The sequence below is a fragment of the Pelobates fuscus genome, chromosome 3, assembly GCF_036172605.1.
Source record: "Pelobates fuscus isolate aPelFus1 chromosome 3, aPelFus1.pri, whole genome shotgun sequence".
NCBI lineage: Eukaryota > Metazoa > Chordata > Amphibia > Anura > Pelobatidae > Pelobates > Pelobates fuscus.
Genome location: NC_086319.1, coordinates 293,110,732 through 293,131,096, shown reverse-complemented (window position 1 = coordinate 293,131,096; position 20,365 = coordinate 293,110,732). Strand labels below are relative to the sequence as shown.

Sequence of the window (20,365 nt, the reverse complement as noted above, 5' to 3'; positions counted from 1 at the left end):
CATTAGTCCATGGTTTTATGTGATAGTTAGGATAGCCTTACGCCTATACCACCCATGCTTACACTCCTTTACTGTGTTAACCTCTACCTCTTCAGCTGGAAGGCTATTCCATGCATCCACTACCTTCTCAGTAAAGTAATACTTCCTGATATTATTTTTAAACCTTTGCCCCTCTAATTTAAGACTATGTCTTCTTGTGGTGGTAGTTTTTCTTCTTTTAAATATAGTCTCCCCCTTTACTGTGTTGATTCCTTTTATGTATTTAAAATGTTTCTATCATATCCCCCCTGTCCCAGCTTCCCTCCAAGCTAAGATCCTTTAATCTTTCCTTGTAAGTGTAATCCTGCAATCCATGAACCAGTTTAGTAGCCCTTCTCTGAACACTCTCTAAAGTATCAATATCCTTCTGGAGATACGGTCTCCAGTGCTGCCTACAATACTCCAAGTGAGGTCTCACCAGTGTTCTGTACAATAGCATGAACCCTTCCCTCTTTCTACTGCTAATACCTTTCCTTATACAACCATGCATTCTAGCATTTCCTGCTGCTCTATTACATTGTCTGCCTACCTCTAAGTCATCAGAAATAATCACCCCTAAATCCCTTTCCTCAGATGTTGAGGTTAGGACTCTATCAAATATTCTGTACTCTGCCCTTGGGTTTTTATGTCCAAGATGCATTATCTTCCACTTATCCACATTAAATGTCATAACTGACCATTTTTCTAGTTTACCTAAATCCTTTGCCATTTGGCTTATCCCTCCTGGAACATTAACCCTGTTACATATCTTTGTATCATCAGCAAAAATACATACCTTACCATTAAGACCTTCTGCAATATCACTAATAAAAACATTAAAGAGAATGGGTCCAAGTACAGATCCCTGAGGTACCCCACTGGTGACAATCCCATGCTTCGAATATACTCCATTGACTACAACACTCTGTTGCCTGTCCCTCAGCCACTGCCTTACCCATTGAACAATATTGGAATCCAAACTTAGATTGCAGTTTATTGATGAGCCCTCTATGTGAAAGTGTCAAAAGCCTTACTGAAATCTAGGTAAGCAATGTCTACTGCAACACCCTGATCTATTATTTTAGTTACCCAATTAAAAAAAAATCAATAAGATTAGTTTGGCATGATCTCCCTGAAGGAAACCCATGTTGTTTCTGATCTTGAAAGCAATGTGATTTTAGATGTTCAACAATCCTATCCTTTAACATGGTTTCCATCACTTTCCCCACTACTGAAGTAAGGCTTACTGGCCTATAGTTGCCCACCTCCTCCCTACTACCTTTCTTGTGAATGGGCACAACATTCGCTAACTTCCAATCTTCTGGAACTACTCCGGTTAACAATGATTGATTAAATAAATATTTTAATGGTTTTGCTAGTACACCACTAAGCTCTTTTAATAACTTTGGGTGTATTCCATCAGGTCCCATTGACTTATTTGTCTTTACTGTTGACAGTTGAAATAGAACCTCTTCCTCTGTAAACTCACATGTAACAAATTAAAATGTTCTTTTTCCTAACTGAGGTCCCTTTCCTTCATTTTCATCTGTAAATACTTAACAAAAATATTAATTGAGGCAGTCAGCTAGACCTTTATCCTCGTCTACATACCTTCCTCCTTTTGTTTTTAATCTAACTAATCCTTGTTTTAAAGGGAATCTCCAGTGCCAGGAAAACAATCAGTTTTCCTGGCACTGGAGGGTCCCTCTCCCTCCCACCCCCCCAATCCCCAGTTACTGAAGGGGTGAAAACCCCTTCAGTCACTTACCTGAGGCAGCAGCGATGTCCCTCATCGCTGTCTCCTCCTCCGCATTGCGTCGGCCGGTGGGCGGGATCAGTCAGACTGATCCCACCCACCGGCCGAGGAGACCTAATGCGCATGCGCGGCATTGCCGCGCATGGGCATTAGTGCTCCCCATAAGAAAGCATTGAAAAATAATTTCAATGCTTACCTATGGGGAATTGAGCGACGCTGTAGGTCCTCACACAGCGTGAGGATGTCCAGTGACGCTCTAGCACAGGTTTCCTGTGCTATGAAGAAGGAAGTGACCTCTAGTGGCTGTCTAGTAGACAGCCACTAGAGGTGGAGTTAACCCTGCAAGGTAATTATTGCAGTTTATAAAAAAACTGCAATAATTACAGTTGCAAGGTTAGGAGTAGTGGGAGTTGGCACCCAGACCACTCCAATGGGCAGAAGTGGTCTGGGTGCCTGGAGTGTCCCTTTAACTTTCCTTTTCTCATTTATGTATCTAAAAATGTTTTGTCCCCTTTTTCTACTGACTGGGCAATTTTATCTTCTGTGTGTGATTTAATGTAATGTATTATTTGGTTAAAACAATTTAATGCTACATTTATAATAACTAAATTTAGGACAGCTTCCAGAATTCCATAAATATATAATCAAGAAAAAACAAAGTAATTATATATTATTCATCATTAATGATTTGCTCACATGTGTAAATTAGCATGTCAGACCATAAAAAGTACAGCACACATACATGTACTTATCTATTGAGGGAAATCAACAAGTACCTTCATAATGTTCAATTCTATAACGTTTGGCACTGTGGCTACAATGTGATGACAGAACGGCGACACCTAATGGCAGTTTTTGAGAATGCACTTCTCTTATCTGCGGATATCCTTGTAATAACGAGTCTTTGTCACTTGATGTGCGACTAATTGCGAGTTGTGACCTCCATGGGGGAGGAAAGTACAGAACAGAAGAGATGTGATCTTTTCACAATAAACATTCTGTTCCTTAGCCTGCAAAACTAGCGGTCATTCACATATTACTAAACGGAGGGTCAAACTAAGGCAGAATATTCTCAAGGAATAGAGTATAAAGACGAATTACGAAGACAGATTTCTATTTGAGATTTTAAAAAGAATACTGCATGGATATTTCACCAAAATAATAGTCTTGAGATGCCAGAATGCACTTTTATTTCATTGAAGAACAGCTTTTAAGTGCATAGGAGATTTCCACATTCAATATTTACAAATAAAACACAACATACAAGGATCTATTCTTAGGTCTGATATGCAAATATTTTAATCGAAGGCAGAACATTTGTTTATTGTTGCACAATATGACAGCATTAGTACTCCTTTTTTTGTTAGAACTCTACCCAGTATTTTATCAATCCATATAGATCTAAATAACTCCCATTCGATCCACCTTCCATTGCTAACCAGAGTTGTTTGATGGAACATGAAGGGACATGTTCATCAAACAGTGAACTGTAAAACAAAGCTGAAAATTTAGGCCAGCTCCCCCAGTTTGGAGATCTATTGCCTACATTTATTAAGTTCCCCCCCCAGTTAAGCTATTTCAGGCATGTATCAGGTTTTTAGTGAAATGTTAATGTTACTTTTTAGTGTTAACACAATGGACCAAGGGTGTACTTAATGGCTTAATTCAGCAGTCTATGTGATATGTCAGGCTAACGCCATGTTTGACCATGGATCCAGGTCAGTTCTTTATGGAGTCACACAGATTTAAAGCACATACACAAGCAAGTAACACAATATAGCCACAACATAGTTTCCCTGGTGTGGTCAGTGGCCACATTATTAGGCTGTCATTTGGTGGGGTATCAAGTTGTCCTCACTAAATCATTAGTGATCCAAGGATGGCATATAACAATGTACCCAACTGCTGGAGTAGAGTAGGAGATGTGATATTTAAGTACTCACCCATAAATTCAGCAATTTTATCCAGTACTGAATGTTGATTATTATAAAGATATGAATAAACCCTTTTTGATATTTTAGTTGCTATGCACGGCTACCAGGCTATCTTTTCAGTAAAGGGTTGTTGTTTTTTTAGAAGATGTTACAAAAAGATGAATATGTTAATCAAACACAGGTTGGATGTATCAACTTCCTATTCAAATCACAATACTGTATAGTTTTTGAGATATCACACTTTTCCTGCTGTGAACCTCTGCAATGAGAAAGATTCATTCTACTTTACAGAGAGGTTGGCAAGTTCATCTTGCGTCGATACCATACTTGAAGCAGACTTCTCTGTTTTGGAGTAAATCCGTTCTCCAAAAATGGTGCTACCGACACGGATGTTAGTGGAGCCAAACTCGATCTGGGAAAGGAGACATAAACAGCAATCGTGAATACAGTTAGCCAATAGCATAAAGCTATCATGTACATAATGAATGACAAGCAATGTGTCTACAATGTATTACAAGAGAAGTGGCAATGGGGAAAAATGCAAGGATTAAAGTGAGATAGAACAGATGCAAAACTGAGCAGACAATGTTACAAAATGGAGAGGTACATAGAGACAGTACATTTTAAGCTCTTTTTGTACAGAACTTGCATGTGTGCTTGAAAAAGTGCATCTGAATCTATAACTATGGGACAGTTTCCTACTCTATCACTATGTGGAAAACTCATTGCGCTTTGGTTTCTATTGTTACAAGTGTATTTTTACCATGAACTAAGGTATTTCAACTATAACTACATTAAAAACTGTATGAGCCAGGGAACCTGAACCACAAGATTGCAGGCTGTATAGATTTAGAGACATATAATCGAGGCAGTGAGAAGTAATTATTATGACTTCTCAAGTTAGATTAAATAGGTTTAAAGTCTAGGTATATCTATTTAATACTACATGGGGTGGTAATAATCTGATACTCAAAGCACCAAAAAACCCAAACTGATTTGTAATCACATTTTACTCAAAATCTATGTTAATAAAGCAGCTTTGATGTATAGATAATGAACCTGCAATGTCACTGCCATTTCGGAGTTAAATTACTTCTATTTCTGTTTGCACACCTTCCTTGACTGAGACTCACAGTGCCTTGAATGGAAAAAAAGTTTAAAAATTAGACCTCTTTTTCAGGAAGGTGTGGCTCAGTGATCTAACTTCTAAATTGAAATAAAACTGAGCAAATGAGAATGAGGGTGCATGATCTAAGCTAAAGCATTTTTTGGAGCACTGAGTGTCCATTTAAAGGGAAACGCCAGTGCCAAGAAAACAATCAGTTTTCCTGCCACTGCAGGTCCCCTCTCCCTCCCACCCCCCAATCCCTCTGATTGCGTCGGCCGGTGGGCGAGACTGATCCCACCCACCGGCCGGGGAGACCTAATGCGCATGCGCGGCAATACCGCACATGCGCCTTAGCGCTCCCCATAGGAAAGCATTGAAAATGCTTTCCTATGGGGAAACGAGCAACGCTGGAGGTCCTCGCACAGCGTGAGGACATCCAGCAACGCTCTAGCACAGGCTTCCTGTGCTAGAAACCAGGAAGTGCCCTCTAGTGGCTGTCTAACAGACAGTCACTAGAGGTAGAGTTAACCCTGCAAGGTAATTATTGCAGTTTATAAAAAAAAAAATGCAATAATTTCACTTGCAGGGTTAAGAGTAGTGGGAGTTGGCACCCAGACCACTCCAATGGGCAGAAGTGGTCTGGGTGCCTGGAGTGTCCCTTTAACTATACCCAATTACAAGGTCCAACTATATTCTACACATTAAAAGAGTGTCTTACCGCATGCTCAAAGTCATTAGACATTCCCATGCTGAGCTCTACCATGTCCAACTGAAGGCCAAGCTTCTCACACACCACCTGACGCTGAGCCAGCATTAACTATATGGAGGACAGACAGTTTAGTTCCTCATTGTAATTCAGACTGGCAAATAGTTAAATGAAGAGGAAAAAAAAAAAAATAATGAAATGTATAGAAAAAAAAAAAAATAGTAAATACACACAACTTTAATGAAATAAATAAGCAAGCAATTATTACAGCAAGAGTACGCTTCACATTAACAAGCTTTCAAATACCTAAGAAAAATAGGGGGAATTGGGAGCACACCCAGAAAATGTATTTCACAGCAGTGGTGCTGCAGTAAAGACCAAAAACTACAAATTAATGAACAGTGCACACACAAAAATACAACTTTACATTTTACAAGGCTACTTAAAATCACCCGATACAGGAATGAAATATGGGGTTCAGTTACATTATATGGCCATATAGTGTTAAGCCCACCACTACTCCACAGTACCCCATTTCTGTGGGTCCCACACAAATTTTAACATAGGAGACAAATTAAAAAGTGCTAAATGAATTAAAGTGTATCTAATTAAAGGCTTGACAAATCCCAGGTGCTAGGTCGCCATAGCAACTAGAAATTTTGTCCTGGTGCCTGGCATCTGTCAGCCTCTTCAGTGGAGGCAGCCCGAGAGGGTGAATGCGGGCAGTGAGGAAGCTGTAATCTTCTGGCTCTGCTACCTTGCATGGATGCCGGGATACAATGTCACTCTGACCCCGACATCACTAAACAGCGCACAAGGGAGCAGAGCAAGAAGAGTACCCACCCCCAGGGAAATTATCCTCTCCAGCTCTCCCAAAACATAGGGAGGCTACCACAACAAGAGGACATAGTCTTAAATTAGAGGGGCAAAGGTTTAAAAATAATATCAGGAAGTATTTCTTTACCGAGAGGGTAGTGGATGCATGGAATAGCCTTCCAGCTGAAGTGGTAGATGTTAACACAGTAAAGGAGTTTAAGCATGCGTGGGATAGGTATAAGGCTATCCCAACTATAAGATAAGGCCAGAGACTAATTAAAAGTATTTAGAAAATTGGGCAGACTAGATTGGCCGAATGGTTCTTATCTGTCGTCACATTCTATGTTTCTATGATCTTAACTTGAACTAAAAAAAAAAAAAAAAAATTATAATTTGTGAGTGTGTGAGAAAGTGTGTTTGTGTCTGTCAGAGAGTGTGTCAGCTAGTACGCATGTGTCATATCAGCGAGTATGTCGGTCAGTGAGTATGCATGTGTACATTAAGCTGTAGTGGTTCTGGTAACCATGGTATCTCTTAAAGATTTGTATGTTTGTTGTTAGAAAATTAAGCTTTGTTAAAAAAAAAAAAAAATTATAAAAAAAAAAAAATTGGCTTTTAACTTGTTTAGCTGGCATCTAGATTCCAAGCAAATTTGTCAAGCTCTGATTTATTTAATCTGTCAAAAGAGCACTTTGAGTATATACCATGAAAAACACAATAAAATAAAAAAAGTAGTGTGTAAAGTAAATAATTAAAGTGATACAGCTTTTATGTATATACAATGCATATAATATATCTACTCTATTTTCGTATAGGACCCACAGATGTTGGGGTACTGTGGCGTAGTGGTTGGCTTAACACCTTATGGCCATATAATGTAACTGAATGCCCTTTGTGTTTGCTGAGATAGATGATTTTAAATAGCCTTGCAAAATGTATTTGTGTGTGCGCGCTGTTCTTTAATATGTAATTTGGCTTTCTGATATCTGGATTACTGACGTTATTGCCCAAATGCATAATATTAATTTTATAAAATATTCGAAGGTGTAAATAATGAGTTGTCTCCAGCACAATAAATATTAGAAATTGTTTGCCATGACATCAGGTAGAAATCCACTTGTGACTTTTATAGCTATTTATTTTTTTCGTATTGTGTTAAAAAAAAAAAAAAAAAAAAAAAAAAACTATTTTGCTCCACTTGCAGAGGAAGAAGTGAGTTAGTCCAACGGACATGCTAACCAAGTATTAAATCACAGTGTACAGCCATAAAGCAAAATCAAACAAAACATCCACAGAAACAGAAGTATTCCTGCTCAATTCAATTTGACTATTCTAGCACTTATTGAATCAATCTCCCTCTTACGCATGACTGGTTATTAGAGAACGAGTACCTGAAAATCAGGGTTTGGGCCCTGAGTGATATCATAGCCAAAGCTCCCAATGGTCATAAGTCCCACAAACTCTAGACTTGGACACTTTTCCTTGATATGTTTAACCAGTTCTACAGTTTCCCCTGGTGCAAGGCCGTGTTTGCCTAAAAGAACAATTAGTATACTTAATGTTTATACCAAATACATCATCTCCGTTGTGCTTACAAGTTTTTGTTGATGTCACTTACTTTCCTCATCGCTAGTTTTGACCTGCACCATGACCTTCAACTTCTCAGAAGAACCTTTCTTTTGCCAGGAGCTGTTCACTTTATCTGCTAGTTTTGCAGAATCTACAGTTTCCATCATGTGAAGGTTTGGGACAGCTGGGAAAGGAGAGAAGATATGAAAGAAGATTAGAAGCACACAACAAAAAAAAAAAAAATCATATGAACTGGATATGGCCCTGATATCAATCCCATATTTTAAAGTAGGGTGAATACCACAATAGTTTAAAGTTGGAGAGAATGGATTTCTGGCTAACGATAGACTTCAAATCTCTTTATTCCTGGCTATTATCTGGTGGCCAACAGGCATAATAAAATACTCGTGTTGTGCATTTCCTCTACGTCATATTACAATAAATAAAGCTAAATATTTCTTATTGTAGTGGTTATGGTTTTAGGAAGCTATGGGTTAACTACCTTGTTTTTGTCACTTCTTATCTGTCCAGAGCATTGGTGAAGCATTAGCACAGCATGTAATGTGTTCAGGCAGTTCAGTGAGGACGACTCCTCAACTGGGCTAAATTGCTATATTGAGTTAATATACTGAATTGACATAAGGAGTGCCAGAGAAGGTAACCGCAATTTGGAATCATCAAAATACCCCACTCAATGCATTTAAAATATTTTGTCAATATCAAGCAGAAGGGAACTTACTCACAATTAGTTATCCTGCACAGGGCATGGGCTTAGGGTGTCAGATAATGCCTTTTTTGTCAAAACCTGAATATGTTTTGACAAAATGACTGAAAGCCTTCCACCATATAAACCTCTACAATAAACTGTACTGGCTATAAAAGACTGATAAAAACAGTTACTACAAACAAAAACAGAGTTGTAATAAAACAGTGTTTTTGATACAGTAACCATGCGGACGTGGTCCCCTGGAAAAGAAAAAAAGTGAGGGAGTGAGAGAGATTGGGGGCAGAAAAAGAGGGAGGATGAAATAACCTGTGATCCTATGCCGAGGCCAAGTTCTCCCTGCAGTCCAATACTCCTTTGGCAATGTCAATCTCTGTCACTGGAGGGAAGGGGGAGGTAGAGAGACTTGGGCGGCATGGAGTAAGGGTAAGAGGGCGTGCTCCACAGGCTAACTACATACTGCACAGAAAATGCATAATGTATTAAACTGACTTGCTGTAAATACAGAGTCCACACACCATGACCACTTCAAAACACTGAATTGATCATCATGCTTGGAGTCAACCTTTACAATGCCTTAGATATTTTCAACAACACATTATAACTCATAATAGTAATATAGTAGACTTAACTAATATTAAAACATATCCTGTGATACAGTCATTAAAATAAGCAATCATTATTCCAAAACTGCCCTGTAACAATCACTCACAATATTTTTTGCCTCTCAATGTACCATGCAGAAGACGTGTTTCTGCTATAGCCCTGTGTGAATATATCCCTTGCAAACTCCCAACTCCTATTTTATTGTTTATTGGTACACTACAAACTACTCTAAAGCAGAGAGAAAGAGGTGTTTCTCGTCTACACCAGCACAGCATAATCAGTGCCTCACAGGGACCTACCAACTAACTTATTGATGTGTGTCTTCTGTAGATGTCCGATGAAATGCCACTTGATCTCTGGACAAGACGATAAAATCTAGAATGAAACATCAATAGTATAAAACCAGGCAGGGAGCTGCCCTTCACGTTGCAGACATATATTACAATAAACCCTCATGAAGTTTTTATTCCCAACTCAATTTATTGTTATTTCATGTCTGGAAAACCACAGCAGTAGCTTTCTGCCATTCATTAAACTATTAATGAGAAATGTCTTCCACAAAACCACAAACCTCCTTCATAGTTCATAATGGTTACATAAGGCAATTAAACTGAAGAATGGGATTATGGGAAAAGAACATACTAAATCCATTAGTGTTAAAGTTTTGGAATTTTCTAATGTAATTACATTGCAAATCACTGATTGAAGCACAAGAGTTTTATTAACTAAACATTGAATTGTAGTTTATTGAAACCATATGAAATATTTAGATCAACATAGGCAAGTTGAGAATATTGGATTTAGGAAATATGAATAATGAACAAAAAACACACAATCAGCTTTGGGTGTGACTTCAAATGATACTCTAATCACTAAAATGACTTTGGCTTAATAAAGTAGTTATATTGAATAGATGCCTCTGCAGTCTCATAGCCTTTAAGATTTAAATCACTTTAGTTTCTCCTCATGCAGCCATACCTGGCTGTGATTCACACAGCATACATGAACAAAATGGTCTATGGGGACACTATACTCACTAGAACAACTACAGCGTAATGCAGTTGTTTTGGTGTCTACTGCCTATCCCTGCAGGCTTTTTAATGCAAACACTGCCTTTTCAGAGAAAGGCAATGTTTCCATTGGTGCCCAGTAACACCTGTAATGGCCGTACTCAGACAGCCAGTAGAGGTGCTTCCTGACTGATGTTCAGTGTATCCACGCTCTGCGTGAAGGTGCTGAACATTCCACATAGAGATGCAATCATCCAATGCAGCTCTATGAGGAGATGCTGATTGGCACAGTGTGGTGTTTTGCAGAGCCTCCCATTGCTTTCCTATGGGAAAGCATTGCATTTTCCTGAGATTTTTATGATGATTTTGATGATCTGAGCCAAAGAGGCAGAATAGAGCTGGAATAAAGGTAAGTAAAATAACTTATTTTACTAACAGAGGGGGGGCAGTCACTTAAAATATGTTTTTACAGCAATAGTGTCAGGAATACATGTTTGTACTCCTGACACTAAAGTGTTCCTCTAATTTTCAATCAGATGTGACACTGTGATGTCAATTGCTATATTTCTAAAAGAAAACAAAGAATCACCAAAAAGATTAACACAAGTTGTAAGTAATTTTCGATGTTTCGTTCAGTGGTGTATTTTCCAGAGACCTGACAGTTCCACAATAATATATCTACCCAAAAACAAGCCCTGAGCTCCAACTCCCACTACTCTTTGGCGGCACACATAGCACACATCAGCCCCAATACATACAGTAAAAACCAAAGAAAAAAGAAGTTGCGCGTGCTCTTTTAAAATCTCTATGCATATTTAACCCCTTAAGGACACATGACATGTGTGACATGTCATGATTCCCTTTTATTCCAGTCCTTAAGGGGTTAAACAAATTGAGGTTTTTCAGTTACTCCAATTGCCATTAGAGGGATGCCCACCTGCCATGTCAAGGCAAACCTCTTAGGTGGGTCCTACACTGAATATTCACCTTGCTTCCTTGAGCTTCTGGGGGTGGGCATCGCTCTAATGGCCTTTGGAGTAACTAAATAGATAACCTCCATTAAGGGGTTGCCCACCGACAGAAGCTCAAGGAGGCAAGGTGAATAGTCAGTGTGGGACCCACCTAAGAGGTTTGCCTTAATGTGGCAGGTGGGCATCCCTCTAATGGCCATTGGAGTAACTAAATAACCTCCATATTTTTGAAATATGCATAAGGATTTGGTAAGAGCGCAAGTAACTTTTTTTCGGGGCTGATGTGTACTATGGTCATTGCTGCCGCCCAAAAGTAGTGGGAGTTTGAGCGCAGGACATGTTTTTGTATCACACAGCTATGTTACAATGCTGCCGCCCACCCCATGTGTTCCCTATTAAGGGTTAATAAGCATGTAGGGGTTTACAATAATATCTCTGTCTACAGTTTGTGTCCATTCTGACTTGTTTGCATATTCTTAAAAGTGGTCAAATTTGAAAGGGAAATCCAGAAATTATCTTTTTTCACTGTGCCAAAGGGGTAGCAACCATAGCTCATTGAAAAAGCAGATAAGTGGCTGAAGGTTAATTTGGGATTTTAGTAGGAACGTGCCTGAAATTTCCATTCCAGACTCTCCGTGTTTTGATATGCTAATGGTATAATTAACCCTGCAATTACTCGGTACAAATAAACACAATTTTGTTTTAAAATCAAGTTGCAATTAATCAAAGAGGTAAGAGAACACGGACACGGTGTGTAATACTAGGTCATAAACCATATGACTGCAGGATAAAGTAAAATAGAGAACGCACAATACTTACATTGGTATCTGAAGCCTTTTCACACAGTTCTTGGACCTAAAAACAAAAGAGGGTTTGAAAACATTACTGAGCATTTACAGAATAATGGTATGGTTTTAATTACATACGAATTATATAAAGGTGAGCAACCAATAAATAAGCAGAGGAATAATCACCAAAAAGCCAACTAATGATGGTTAGGGAGACTTCTTAATCTCAACGAAATGGTCTTGGTGCAGTGGCCCTGTCATTTTAAAAGCACACATCAGGGAACCTCTGCGCTATAACCAGGTCAGACTTAGTCCTGTGACACTCAGCGTCTTCACTCATTGAATAAAGACGTTGAATGTCCTCTAATCCGAAAACAATACAGTAAGATGACATGGGAAGTGGAATGCGCAGCTACACAGAGTGAGTCTTGGGGCTGGAAAAAGGAGTAAGTAAAATACTTTAAAAAATATATATATTATATTTAGGGGGACCCAGAGTCTAAACTGAAGATAGAGTACTATAACATTAGGAATACATGTTTGCATTCCTAACGCTATAGAGTCCCTTTAAATGGAGGTAGCATCAGTGGGAGCTGTGGTAGGCTGAAAGTGGTCAGCTGACAGAGTGAGCCAATTACAGCCGCACACTGCTGTTCAGGCTCATGCTTTCTCATAAGCCAAAGCAGCATCGAGGGACTCATTTGCTACTAAACCATTAAAAATGGTTAAACTCTGCATGGAAGTACAGCACCAGGGGACTCCAGAAACTATAACAACTTCAATGAGATGAAGCAGTTATAATGTCTAAGATGTCCCTTTAAAATTTCCAAACTAGAGGTAATGTGTTGCAGCTTAGTAAACAGTACAATTATGATTGCATAATAAAAATAAAAATAAAAACTTACATAATTTTCCCCAAAATATCTCTGTCCATGTTTGTATGCCTCGATTACCATATCTGCTGGTTTTGTTTTACTTACAGCCACCAATCTGGGGTTAATCGATGGGAGAGCCTACACAGAGGAGAAGGTGAGAGAGTGAAAGCGACAAAAAATATTTACAATGGGTATGTAAAGCACACCTACTCCTAGGAAAAATAAATAAATAACAATACATACACTTTTTGTTTAACATCATTAACCCCTTCAGGACGGAGTCAATAGTAGTCAAACTGGAATTTGCGCTATATGTCTGTTCAACCGTAATTCACCTCTTTCATATTAAATGCACCCACACTTATTATATATCATTTTGTTCAGGAGAAACAGGGCTTTCATTTCATATCAAATATTTATATATGAAACATAATTTATCATGAATACAATAAAAACTGAGAAATTTTTTATTTTTTTTTTAAAAATGTAGTTCCGCCTCACATTTTAGCTGTAAATGTCATAATACTGAAACAAAATGCACATATTTGTAATCAGCGATGTCTCACGAGTACAACAGTACCCCATTAACAGGTTTTATGGTGTTTTGGAACGTTACAGGGTTAAATATAGAACGTTCCATTTTCAAATAAAAATTTGCCAGATTAGTAATGTTACCTTTGAGACGGTGTGGTAGCCCAGAAATGAGAATTACCCCCATAATGGCATGCCATTTGAAAAAGTAGACAAGCAAGGTATTGAAAGTGGGGTATGTTTAGTCTTTTTTAGTAGCCACTTAGTCACAAACACTGGCCAAAGTTAGCGTTCATATTTGTTTTTGTGTGAAAAAAGCAAAAAACTAATATTTGGCCAATGTTTGTAACTAAGTGGCTACTAAGAAAGACTGGACATACCCCACTTGCAATACCTCGGGTTGTCTACTTTTGCAAATGGTATGCCATCATGGGGGTAATTCTCATTCCTGGGCTACCATACGCTCTCAAAGGCAACATAACCAATCTGGCAAATTTCAATGTCAAATTTAAATACAAGCCTTATATGTGACTAACGTTCCAAAACACCATAAAACCTGTACATGGGGGTACGGTTATTATCGGGAGACTTCACTAAACACAAATATTAGTGTTTTAAAACAGTAAAACATATTACAACAATAATATAGTCCATAAAAGTGCAGTTTGTTTGTAAAAAAAAAGCAAAAAACGTCACTTTTACTTAAAATATCATCGTTGTAATACAATTTACCAGTTTGAAACACTAATATTTGAGTTCAGCGAAGTCTCCCGAGTAAAACAGTACCCCCTATGTACAGGTTTTATGGTGCCTTGGAGAGTTACAGGGTCAAATATAGTGCTTGCGAATTAAATTCTCTGCACTTTCTCCCTGTGTTGTCAGGCATGTCAATCAAATTTTAATTAATAAAATCACATAATTACCGTATATACTCGAGTATAAGCCGAGTTTTTCAGCACATTTTTGTGCTGAAAAACCGGAACTCTGCTTATACTCGAGTCAATAGTCTGTATTATGGCAATTTGCATTGCCATAATACAGACCGGGGGAGAGGGGGGCTGTCAGAGCTGTAACTTACCCGTCCTGCAGCTCCTGTCAGCTCTCTCCTCCTCCGCGCCGTCCGTTCAGCTCTTCTGTCAGCTCACACTGTAAGTCTCGCGAGAGCCGCGGCTCTCGCGAGACTTACAGTGTGAGCTGACAGAAGAGCTGAACGGACGGCGCGGAGGAGGAGAGAGCTGACAGGAGCTGCAGGACGGGTAAGTTACAGCTCTGACAGCCCCCCTCTCCCCCCCACTGAACTGCCATTGCTGGACCACCAGGGAAGGAGAGCCCCCCTCCCTGCCATGTATCAAGCAGGGAGGGGGGCCGAAAATAAAAATAATAATTAAATAAAAAATAATAATAAGAAATAATAATGAAAAAAATATATTAAAATAATAAATAAAATAATAAAATTGCCCACCCCCCCACCACTGCAACACACACACACACGCTGCACACACACACATACACACGCTGCACACACACACATACACACGCTGCACACACACACATACACGCTGCACTCACACACACACGCTGCACTCACACACACACGCTGCACTCATACACACACGCTGCACTCATACACACACGCTGCACTCATACACACTGCATTCATACACACGCTGCATTCATTACACACTGCACACATACACTGCACTCATATACACACACACACACTGCACTCATATACACACACACACACTGCACTCATATACACACACACACACACACACACACACACACACACACTGCACTCATACACACACGCTGCACTCATACACACACGCTGCACTCATACACACACGCTGCACTCATACACACGCTGCACTCATACACACGCTGCACTCATACACACGCGCTGCACTCATACACACACACTGCATTCATTATACGCACACTGCATTCATTATACGCACACTGCATTCATTATACGCACACTGCATTCATTATACGCACACTGCATTCATTATACGCACACTGCATTCATTATACGCACACTGTAAATAAATATTCAATTAATATATTTTTTTTAGGATCTAATTTTATTTAGAAATTTACCAGTAGCTGCTGCATTTCCCACCCTAGTCTTATACTCGAGTCAATAAGTTTTCCCAGTTTTTTGGGGTAAAATTAGGGGCCTCGGCTTATATTCGGGTCGGCTTATACTCGAGTATATACGGTATGTTAAAAGATGATTTAAATATACACGTAGAATTTTATTATATATGCAGTTATAGGTATTTAAATTCTACGTGTATACTAATGTAATCTTTTATGTAATATATATATATATTTGCGGTTATTTGTATTTTATATATAGATAGATATATATAGAATGTCATTCTAAGTGTATTTTGTTATATATATATATATATATATATATATATATATATATATATATCTGCTTAAACATACTGATTTATCTCCTAAATGGCAGCGAATTAAGCAGTAGGCTGCAAAGGCATGACCTACACGCTAAAACTGCTTTATCAAGCCAATGTGACTTGCCTAATTTAAATTCACACCATTTAACGCAAAACCTTCTGCCACTATCAGAGTTTTCCGAGACAGGCATGCAGCTTTCACAGTCTTGCTTTTTGTTTAAAGGACCACTAAAGTCACCCACACCACTTCCTCTCAATTAAGTGGTCTGGTTGCAGAGGTCCTGTCATATTAACTAGGGATGCATGGAAATTTTGGCTGAAAAAGGGCCAAATCTGCCAAACATAGGGCAGAGAGACTTGTCAGGTCCTAGCTCCATGACCGAGGACCCAACACTGGGAGGGGCCAGGCAGCTTGCCCTGTGTGCCGTTGGGTGCGAGGCCCCACCCGTCTGCCCGGGGACAGAGCCAGTACAGTCTGCAGCTTCGCCCAGTGTGAGCTGAAGACTGTGCTGTATTTTGAGATCTCTTGCCAATCACTGCAACGCTCTGACTTCTGGATATCGCAAGATACAGCAGTCTGCAACTCACACCTGGCGGAGCAGACTGGAGAGAGAGACCACAAGACCTCCAGGGAGCCAGGGCACTGGACCACAAAAAAAAAAAAAAAAATTTATTTCTAACACCTTCCCTTACTGTCACCAGTCACCCCCTCCCTCAGTCACCAGTCGCCCCCTGCCTCCCACACTTCCACTAGGCACCCCTCCCCTACTATGTCACCCTCTCACTCTGCCACCTGTCACTCCCTCTCTCCCATGCTGTCACTCCCTCCCTTCCACGCCATGCACCTTGTCACCCCCTCACTCTGCCATCCCTATTCCACCCCACACTGTGTCCTACCCATACTACATCCCTATCGCCACACACTATGTGCCCTACACCCCCATCACACCCCACACATACTACATCCCTAGCCCACCCCACATGGTGTGCCTTACGCACTATATAACCTACAAACATACAAACTACATCCCTATCCCCCACCATGTTCCCTACATCTCTATACTGCACCACACTATGTTCCCTACACACACACACACACACACACAAACACAAACACACTACATAACCTACACAAATCATTTGGGGGGAAAAGTTATTTTCTGTTATCGGTTTCGGACCATCCCTAATATTAACCATTCAAGGTAAAACACTGCCTTCAAGGTTTTTACAATGTTTAAGCGCACCTCTACAGGCGGGTCGCTTTTACTGCAAGAACTGAGTAAAATCGCTCAAGAGACATCATGGGAGAAGCCTTTGATGGTAAGATTTAACCAGCTTAGAGCTCATACTCACGCTCTGAGTTGGGGAAGGGAGAGGGGGAGAGAGGGAGATAAGGAGGAGAGAAGATTAAACAAAACAAAAATTGTGGAAACGTGATAGAGGGCTTAACTTAATGAAGGAAGAAGAGACACGTAAAATGATCACAGAATTGTATAAAGGATAACACACGTTATAGGTGGTATTCAGTGTTTTATTCAATTGTGTAAATTGAAGTGAAGTGATAGGTCCCCTTTAAAGGACAAACTCGTTTTCCTGGCACTATGGGGTCTTTGGGTCCCCCCCACCCTCAGGGTCCCCCTCTAGCCGAGCTCAAGAGGGATTAAACACTTGCCTTACTCCAGCGTCGGGCTCCCTCGGCGTTGGGGAAATCTCCTCCCTCTTCCGACGTCTGAATGCGCATGCATGTCAAGAGCCGCACGCGCAATCAATCATTCACTAAGATTTTCAGAGTGAGAAAAACTGAAGCGCCTCTAGCGGTTGTCAATGAGACAGCCACTAGAGGCTGGATTAACCCTAATGTAAATATAGCAGTTTCTCTGAAACTGCTATGTTTACAGCTGCAGGGTAAACCCTAGATGGACCTGGCACCCAGACCACTTCATTGAGCTGAAGTGGTCTGGGTGCCTATAATGGTCCTTTAAACATCATTCACCGTATTAAAAGGACCACCATAGTGTCAGGAATCCAAACACGTATTTCTGACACTATAGTCCTGAAGTGGCTGTTTAGGTTACAACTGATTTTACTCCCCTTTTTCTCCCATGCTGTGCTGGTCTCGCCTTGGCTGGCCCTGCCTCCATGGCTGAGATCATCAATCTTGATGATCCAAGCCAATCCAATGCTTTGTCATAGGAAAGCCTTGGGAAGACATAGTTCATGTACAGCAAAAAAAAACACCCTGCACCAATCAGCATCGCCTCATAGAGATGCACTGAATCAATGCATTACTATGGGGAACATTCAGCACCTTATGCAGAAGGTGGAGATGCTAAATGGTGACAAGCAAGCACCTCTAGTGACCGTCAGAGGAAGTTTAACCAAAAGTGTTACTAAGCAGTAATGTAAACATTGCCCGTTCTCTTAAACTGCAGAGTTTATATTAAAATGCTTGCAGGGACAGGCTGTAGACACCAGAACAACTACATTTTTATTTTATTTTTTTAAATAGTGCCAGCAAATTACATAGCGCTGTACAATACATTAACCTTTGTTAGGTTCTTTTGACCTTTCCTTTAACACAAAAGAAGGCATTTTTGGTTAATTTTGTACATCAACACTATCCATTAATGAGATTGAATAAGCCTATCTGTATATGAAATATGAGGTATAACAGCCTAGGTAACTATAGGGTTTATTTGCTTGACTAGTGTCTGACAGCTATAACAGAACAGTAAACAACAGGTTGCCTTAGCTCAATAAATCCAGGTTCCAGAACCATGTGTACAGGTAGGGAAGCTCTACAGTTCTCCAGCACTGATTCTCTTACCTGGGGCCGCCTAGATACAGCATGTTGCACTCTCTCACACACAGACTGCAGAGCTCTCCCTATTTCTTCTGACATGCCTGCCCTCCACATTCTACCCGCTACTTCCGGTCCACACACTTCCAAAGAGCAAACTATAATCCTCCAGCCAATGGGAATCGAGCTCTCACCGCTTCAGCCAACTGCAGCCGCAGAATCCGGTAAGGAGGCGGGGCTAAACACGGGAAGAAGTGAAAAAAAACGACGGAGATAATCGGCCATGATGAGAAGGTCAAAAGAAATGCGTCGCGTTAGTCATAATAATGATTTATGAGTAAAACTAGACTATTGCAGCTGTCAAACTTTCATTTCTCATAAATACATATATGTATATATATATATATGCACACTGTACTGAGAAATGGGCAGAAACTCTACATAAATGATACATTATTCTCCCTGAAGGTTTTTCCTATAGAAACATATTTATATATGGCTCTATTAATCCATAACAGTGTTATCAATGCATGAGGAAAAGCATGTATCAGTAGAGCACCTTGGGGAGGGGGTAACCCTGTGTAAGTAAGCTGGTGATATTTAATACATCCAGGGTTAGCCATTAAAATGAGAATTCAAAATTAATTTAAAAATTTGAGGTACAAATAGCCAAACTGGAAAAATCCCCTGTCAGCTAAGCTTTTCGGGACGGCTACTCTGGCCTTAAAAATAAACACGCTAGGCACCATAACAACCTTATCATAATTAAGTTGTTATGGTGCAAGATGTTGTTTAGATCAAGGGGTTAAATAAGTGGTTCCCTAACCTTTTAGGTTCAAGGCGCCCGTCATATATCAATATTTTTCCAAGGCGCCCCAAGTCACAACAATTGTCTAGGTTGTATATATGTACAGCGCTGCAGACTATAGTGTGTGTGTTGCAATGGGCGTGGGGTTAAGTGTGTGAGGGGTGCAGTGTGTGTATAGGGGTGCATTGTGTTTGTGGAGGATGTAGTGTGTGTGTATGAAGGATGTAGTGTTTGTGTGTGTGAGTGGTGCAGTTTGTGCGTGAAGGGTGCAGTGTGTGTGTGTGTGTGGGGGGGGGGGGGCAGTGTGTATATAGGAGGGCAATGTGTGTATGGGGAGAGTTATTGTGGGTCTGTGGGGGTAGGAGGGGAGATTAATAAATATTTATAAGTGTTTTTGTGTTTTTTTTTATTTAAAACCTCCCAATAATTATTATAGTCTCCCTCCCTTCTTACCTTTGCCTGGGAGGGGGGACAGTACTAATCCCTGGTGGTCCCAGTGGTGAATGAACTCTAGCCTGCAGCTCCTGAGGCTAGAGTTAACTCTGGCAAGGTTTGGAGCGTTGCCGTGGTAACTGTTGCAGGTTAGAGGTCCCCCGGGTTCTCCCTCCCCTGCTGGCTGCCAGCATTAAAGGACCACTCTAGGCACCCAGACCACTTCAGCTTAATGACGTGGTTTAGGTGCCAGGTCCCTCTAGGATTAACCCTTTTTTTTTATAAACATAGCAGTTTCAGAGAAACTGCTATGTTTATAATAGGGTTAATCCAGCCTCCAAATCCTCTAGTGGCTGTCTCATTGACAGCAGCTAGAGGCGCTTGCGTGATTCTCACTGTGAAAATCACAGTGAGAGCACGCAAGCGTCCATAGGAAAGCATTGTAAATGCTTTCCTATGCGACCGGCTGAATGCGCGAGCAGCT

General features: G+C 40.2%; 1 protein-coding gene across 1 annotated transcript; it reads right to left on the bottom strand.

The window, feature by feature from the left end:
• Nucleotides 1–3,600: 3,600 nt before the first annotated feature.
• Nucleotides 3,601–18,847, bottom strand: PLPBP (pyridoxal phosphate binding protein). Its single transcript, XM_063445602.1, has 8 exons — nucleotides 18,669–18,847; nucleotides 12,912–13,019; nucleotides 12,038–12,073; nucleotides 9,537–9,612; nucleotides 7,957–8,091; nucleotides 7,730–7,872; nucleotides 5,535–5,633; nucleotides 3,601–4,120 (listed from the first exon to the last, which is right to left on the bottom strand). The coding sequence occupies exons 1-8, from the start codon at nucleotides 18,756–18,758 to the stop codon at nucleotides 3,989–3,991; spliced, it is 819 nt and encodes a 272-aa protein (XP_063301672.1). The 5' UTR covers nucleotides 18,759–18,847; the 3' UTR covers nucleotides 3,601–3,988.
• Between the last annotated feature and the right edge of the window lie 1,518 nt (nucleotides 18,848–20,365).

What these genes read in the sequence shown, in the direction of transcription:
- PLPBP (XM_063445602.1), bottom strand. Translation starts at nt 18,758, where the DNA reads ATGTGGAGGGCAGGCATGTCAGAAGAAATAGGGAGAGCTCTGCAGTCT. An exon ending in CTGTATCTAGGCGGCCCCAG is followed by an intron (nt 13,020 to 18,668) that starts GTAAGAGAATCA and finishes TCCTCTGTGTAG; the next exon opens with GCTCTCCCATCGATTAACCC. An exon ending in GCCCAAACCCTGATTTTCAG is followed by an intron (nt 5,634 to 7,729) that starts GTACTCGTTCTC and finishes TCCTCCATATAG; the next exon opens with TTAATGCTGGCTCAGCGTCA.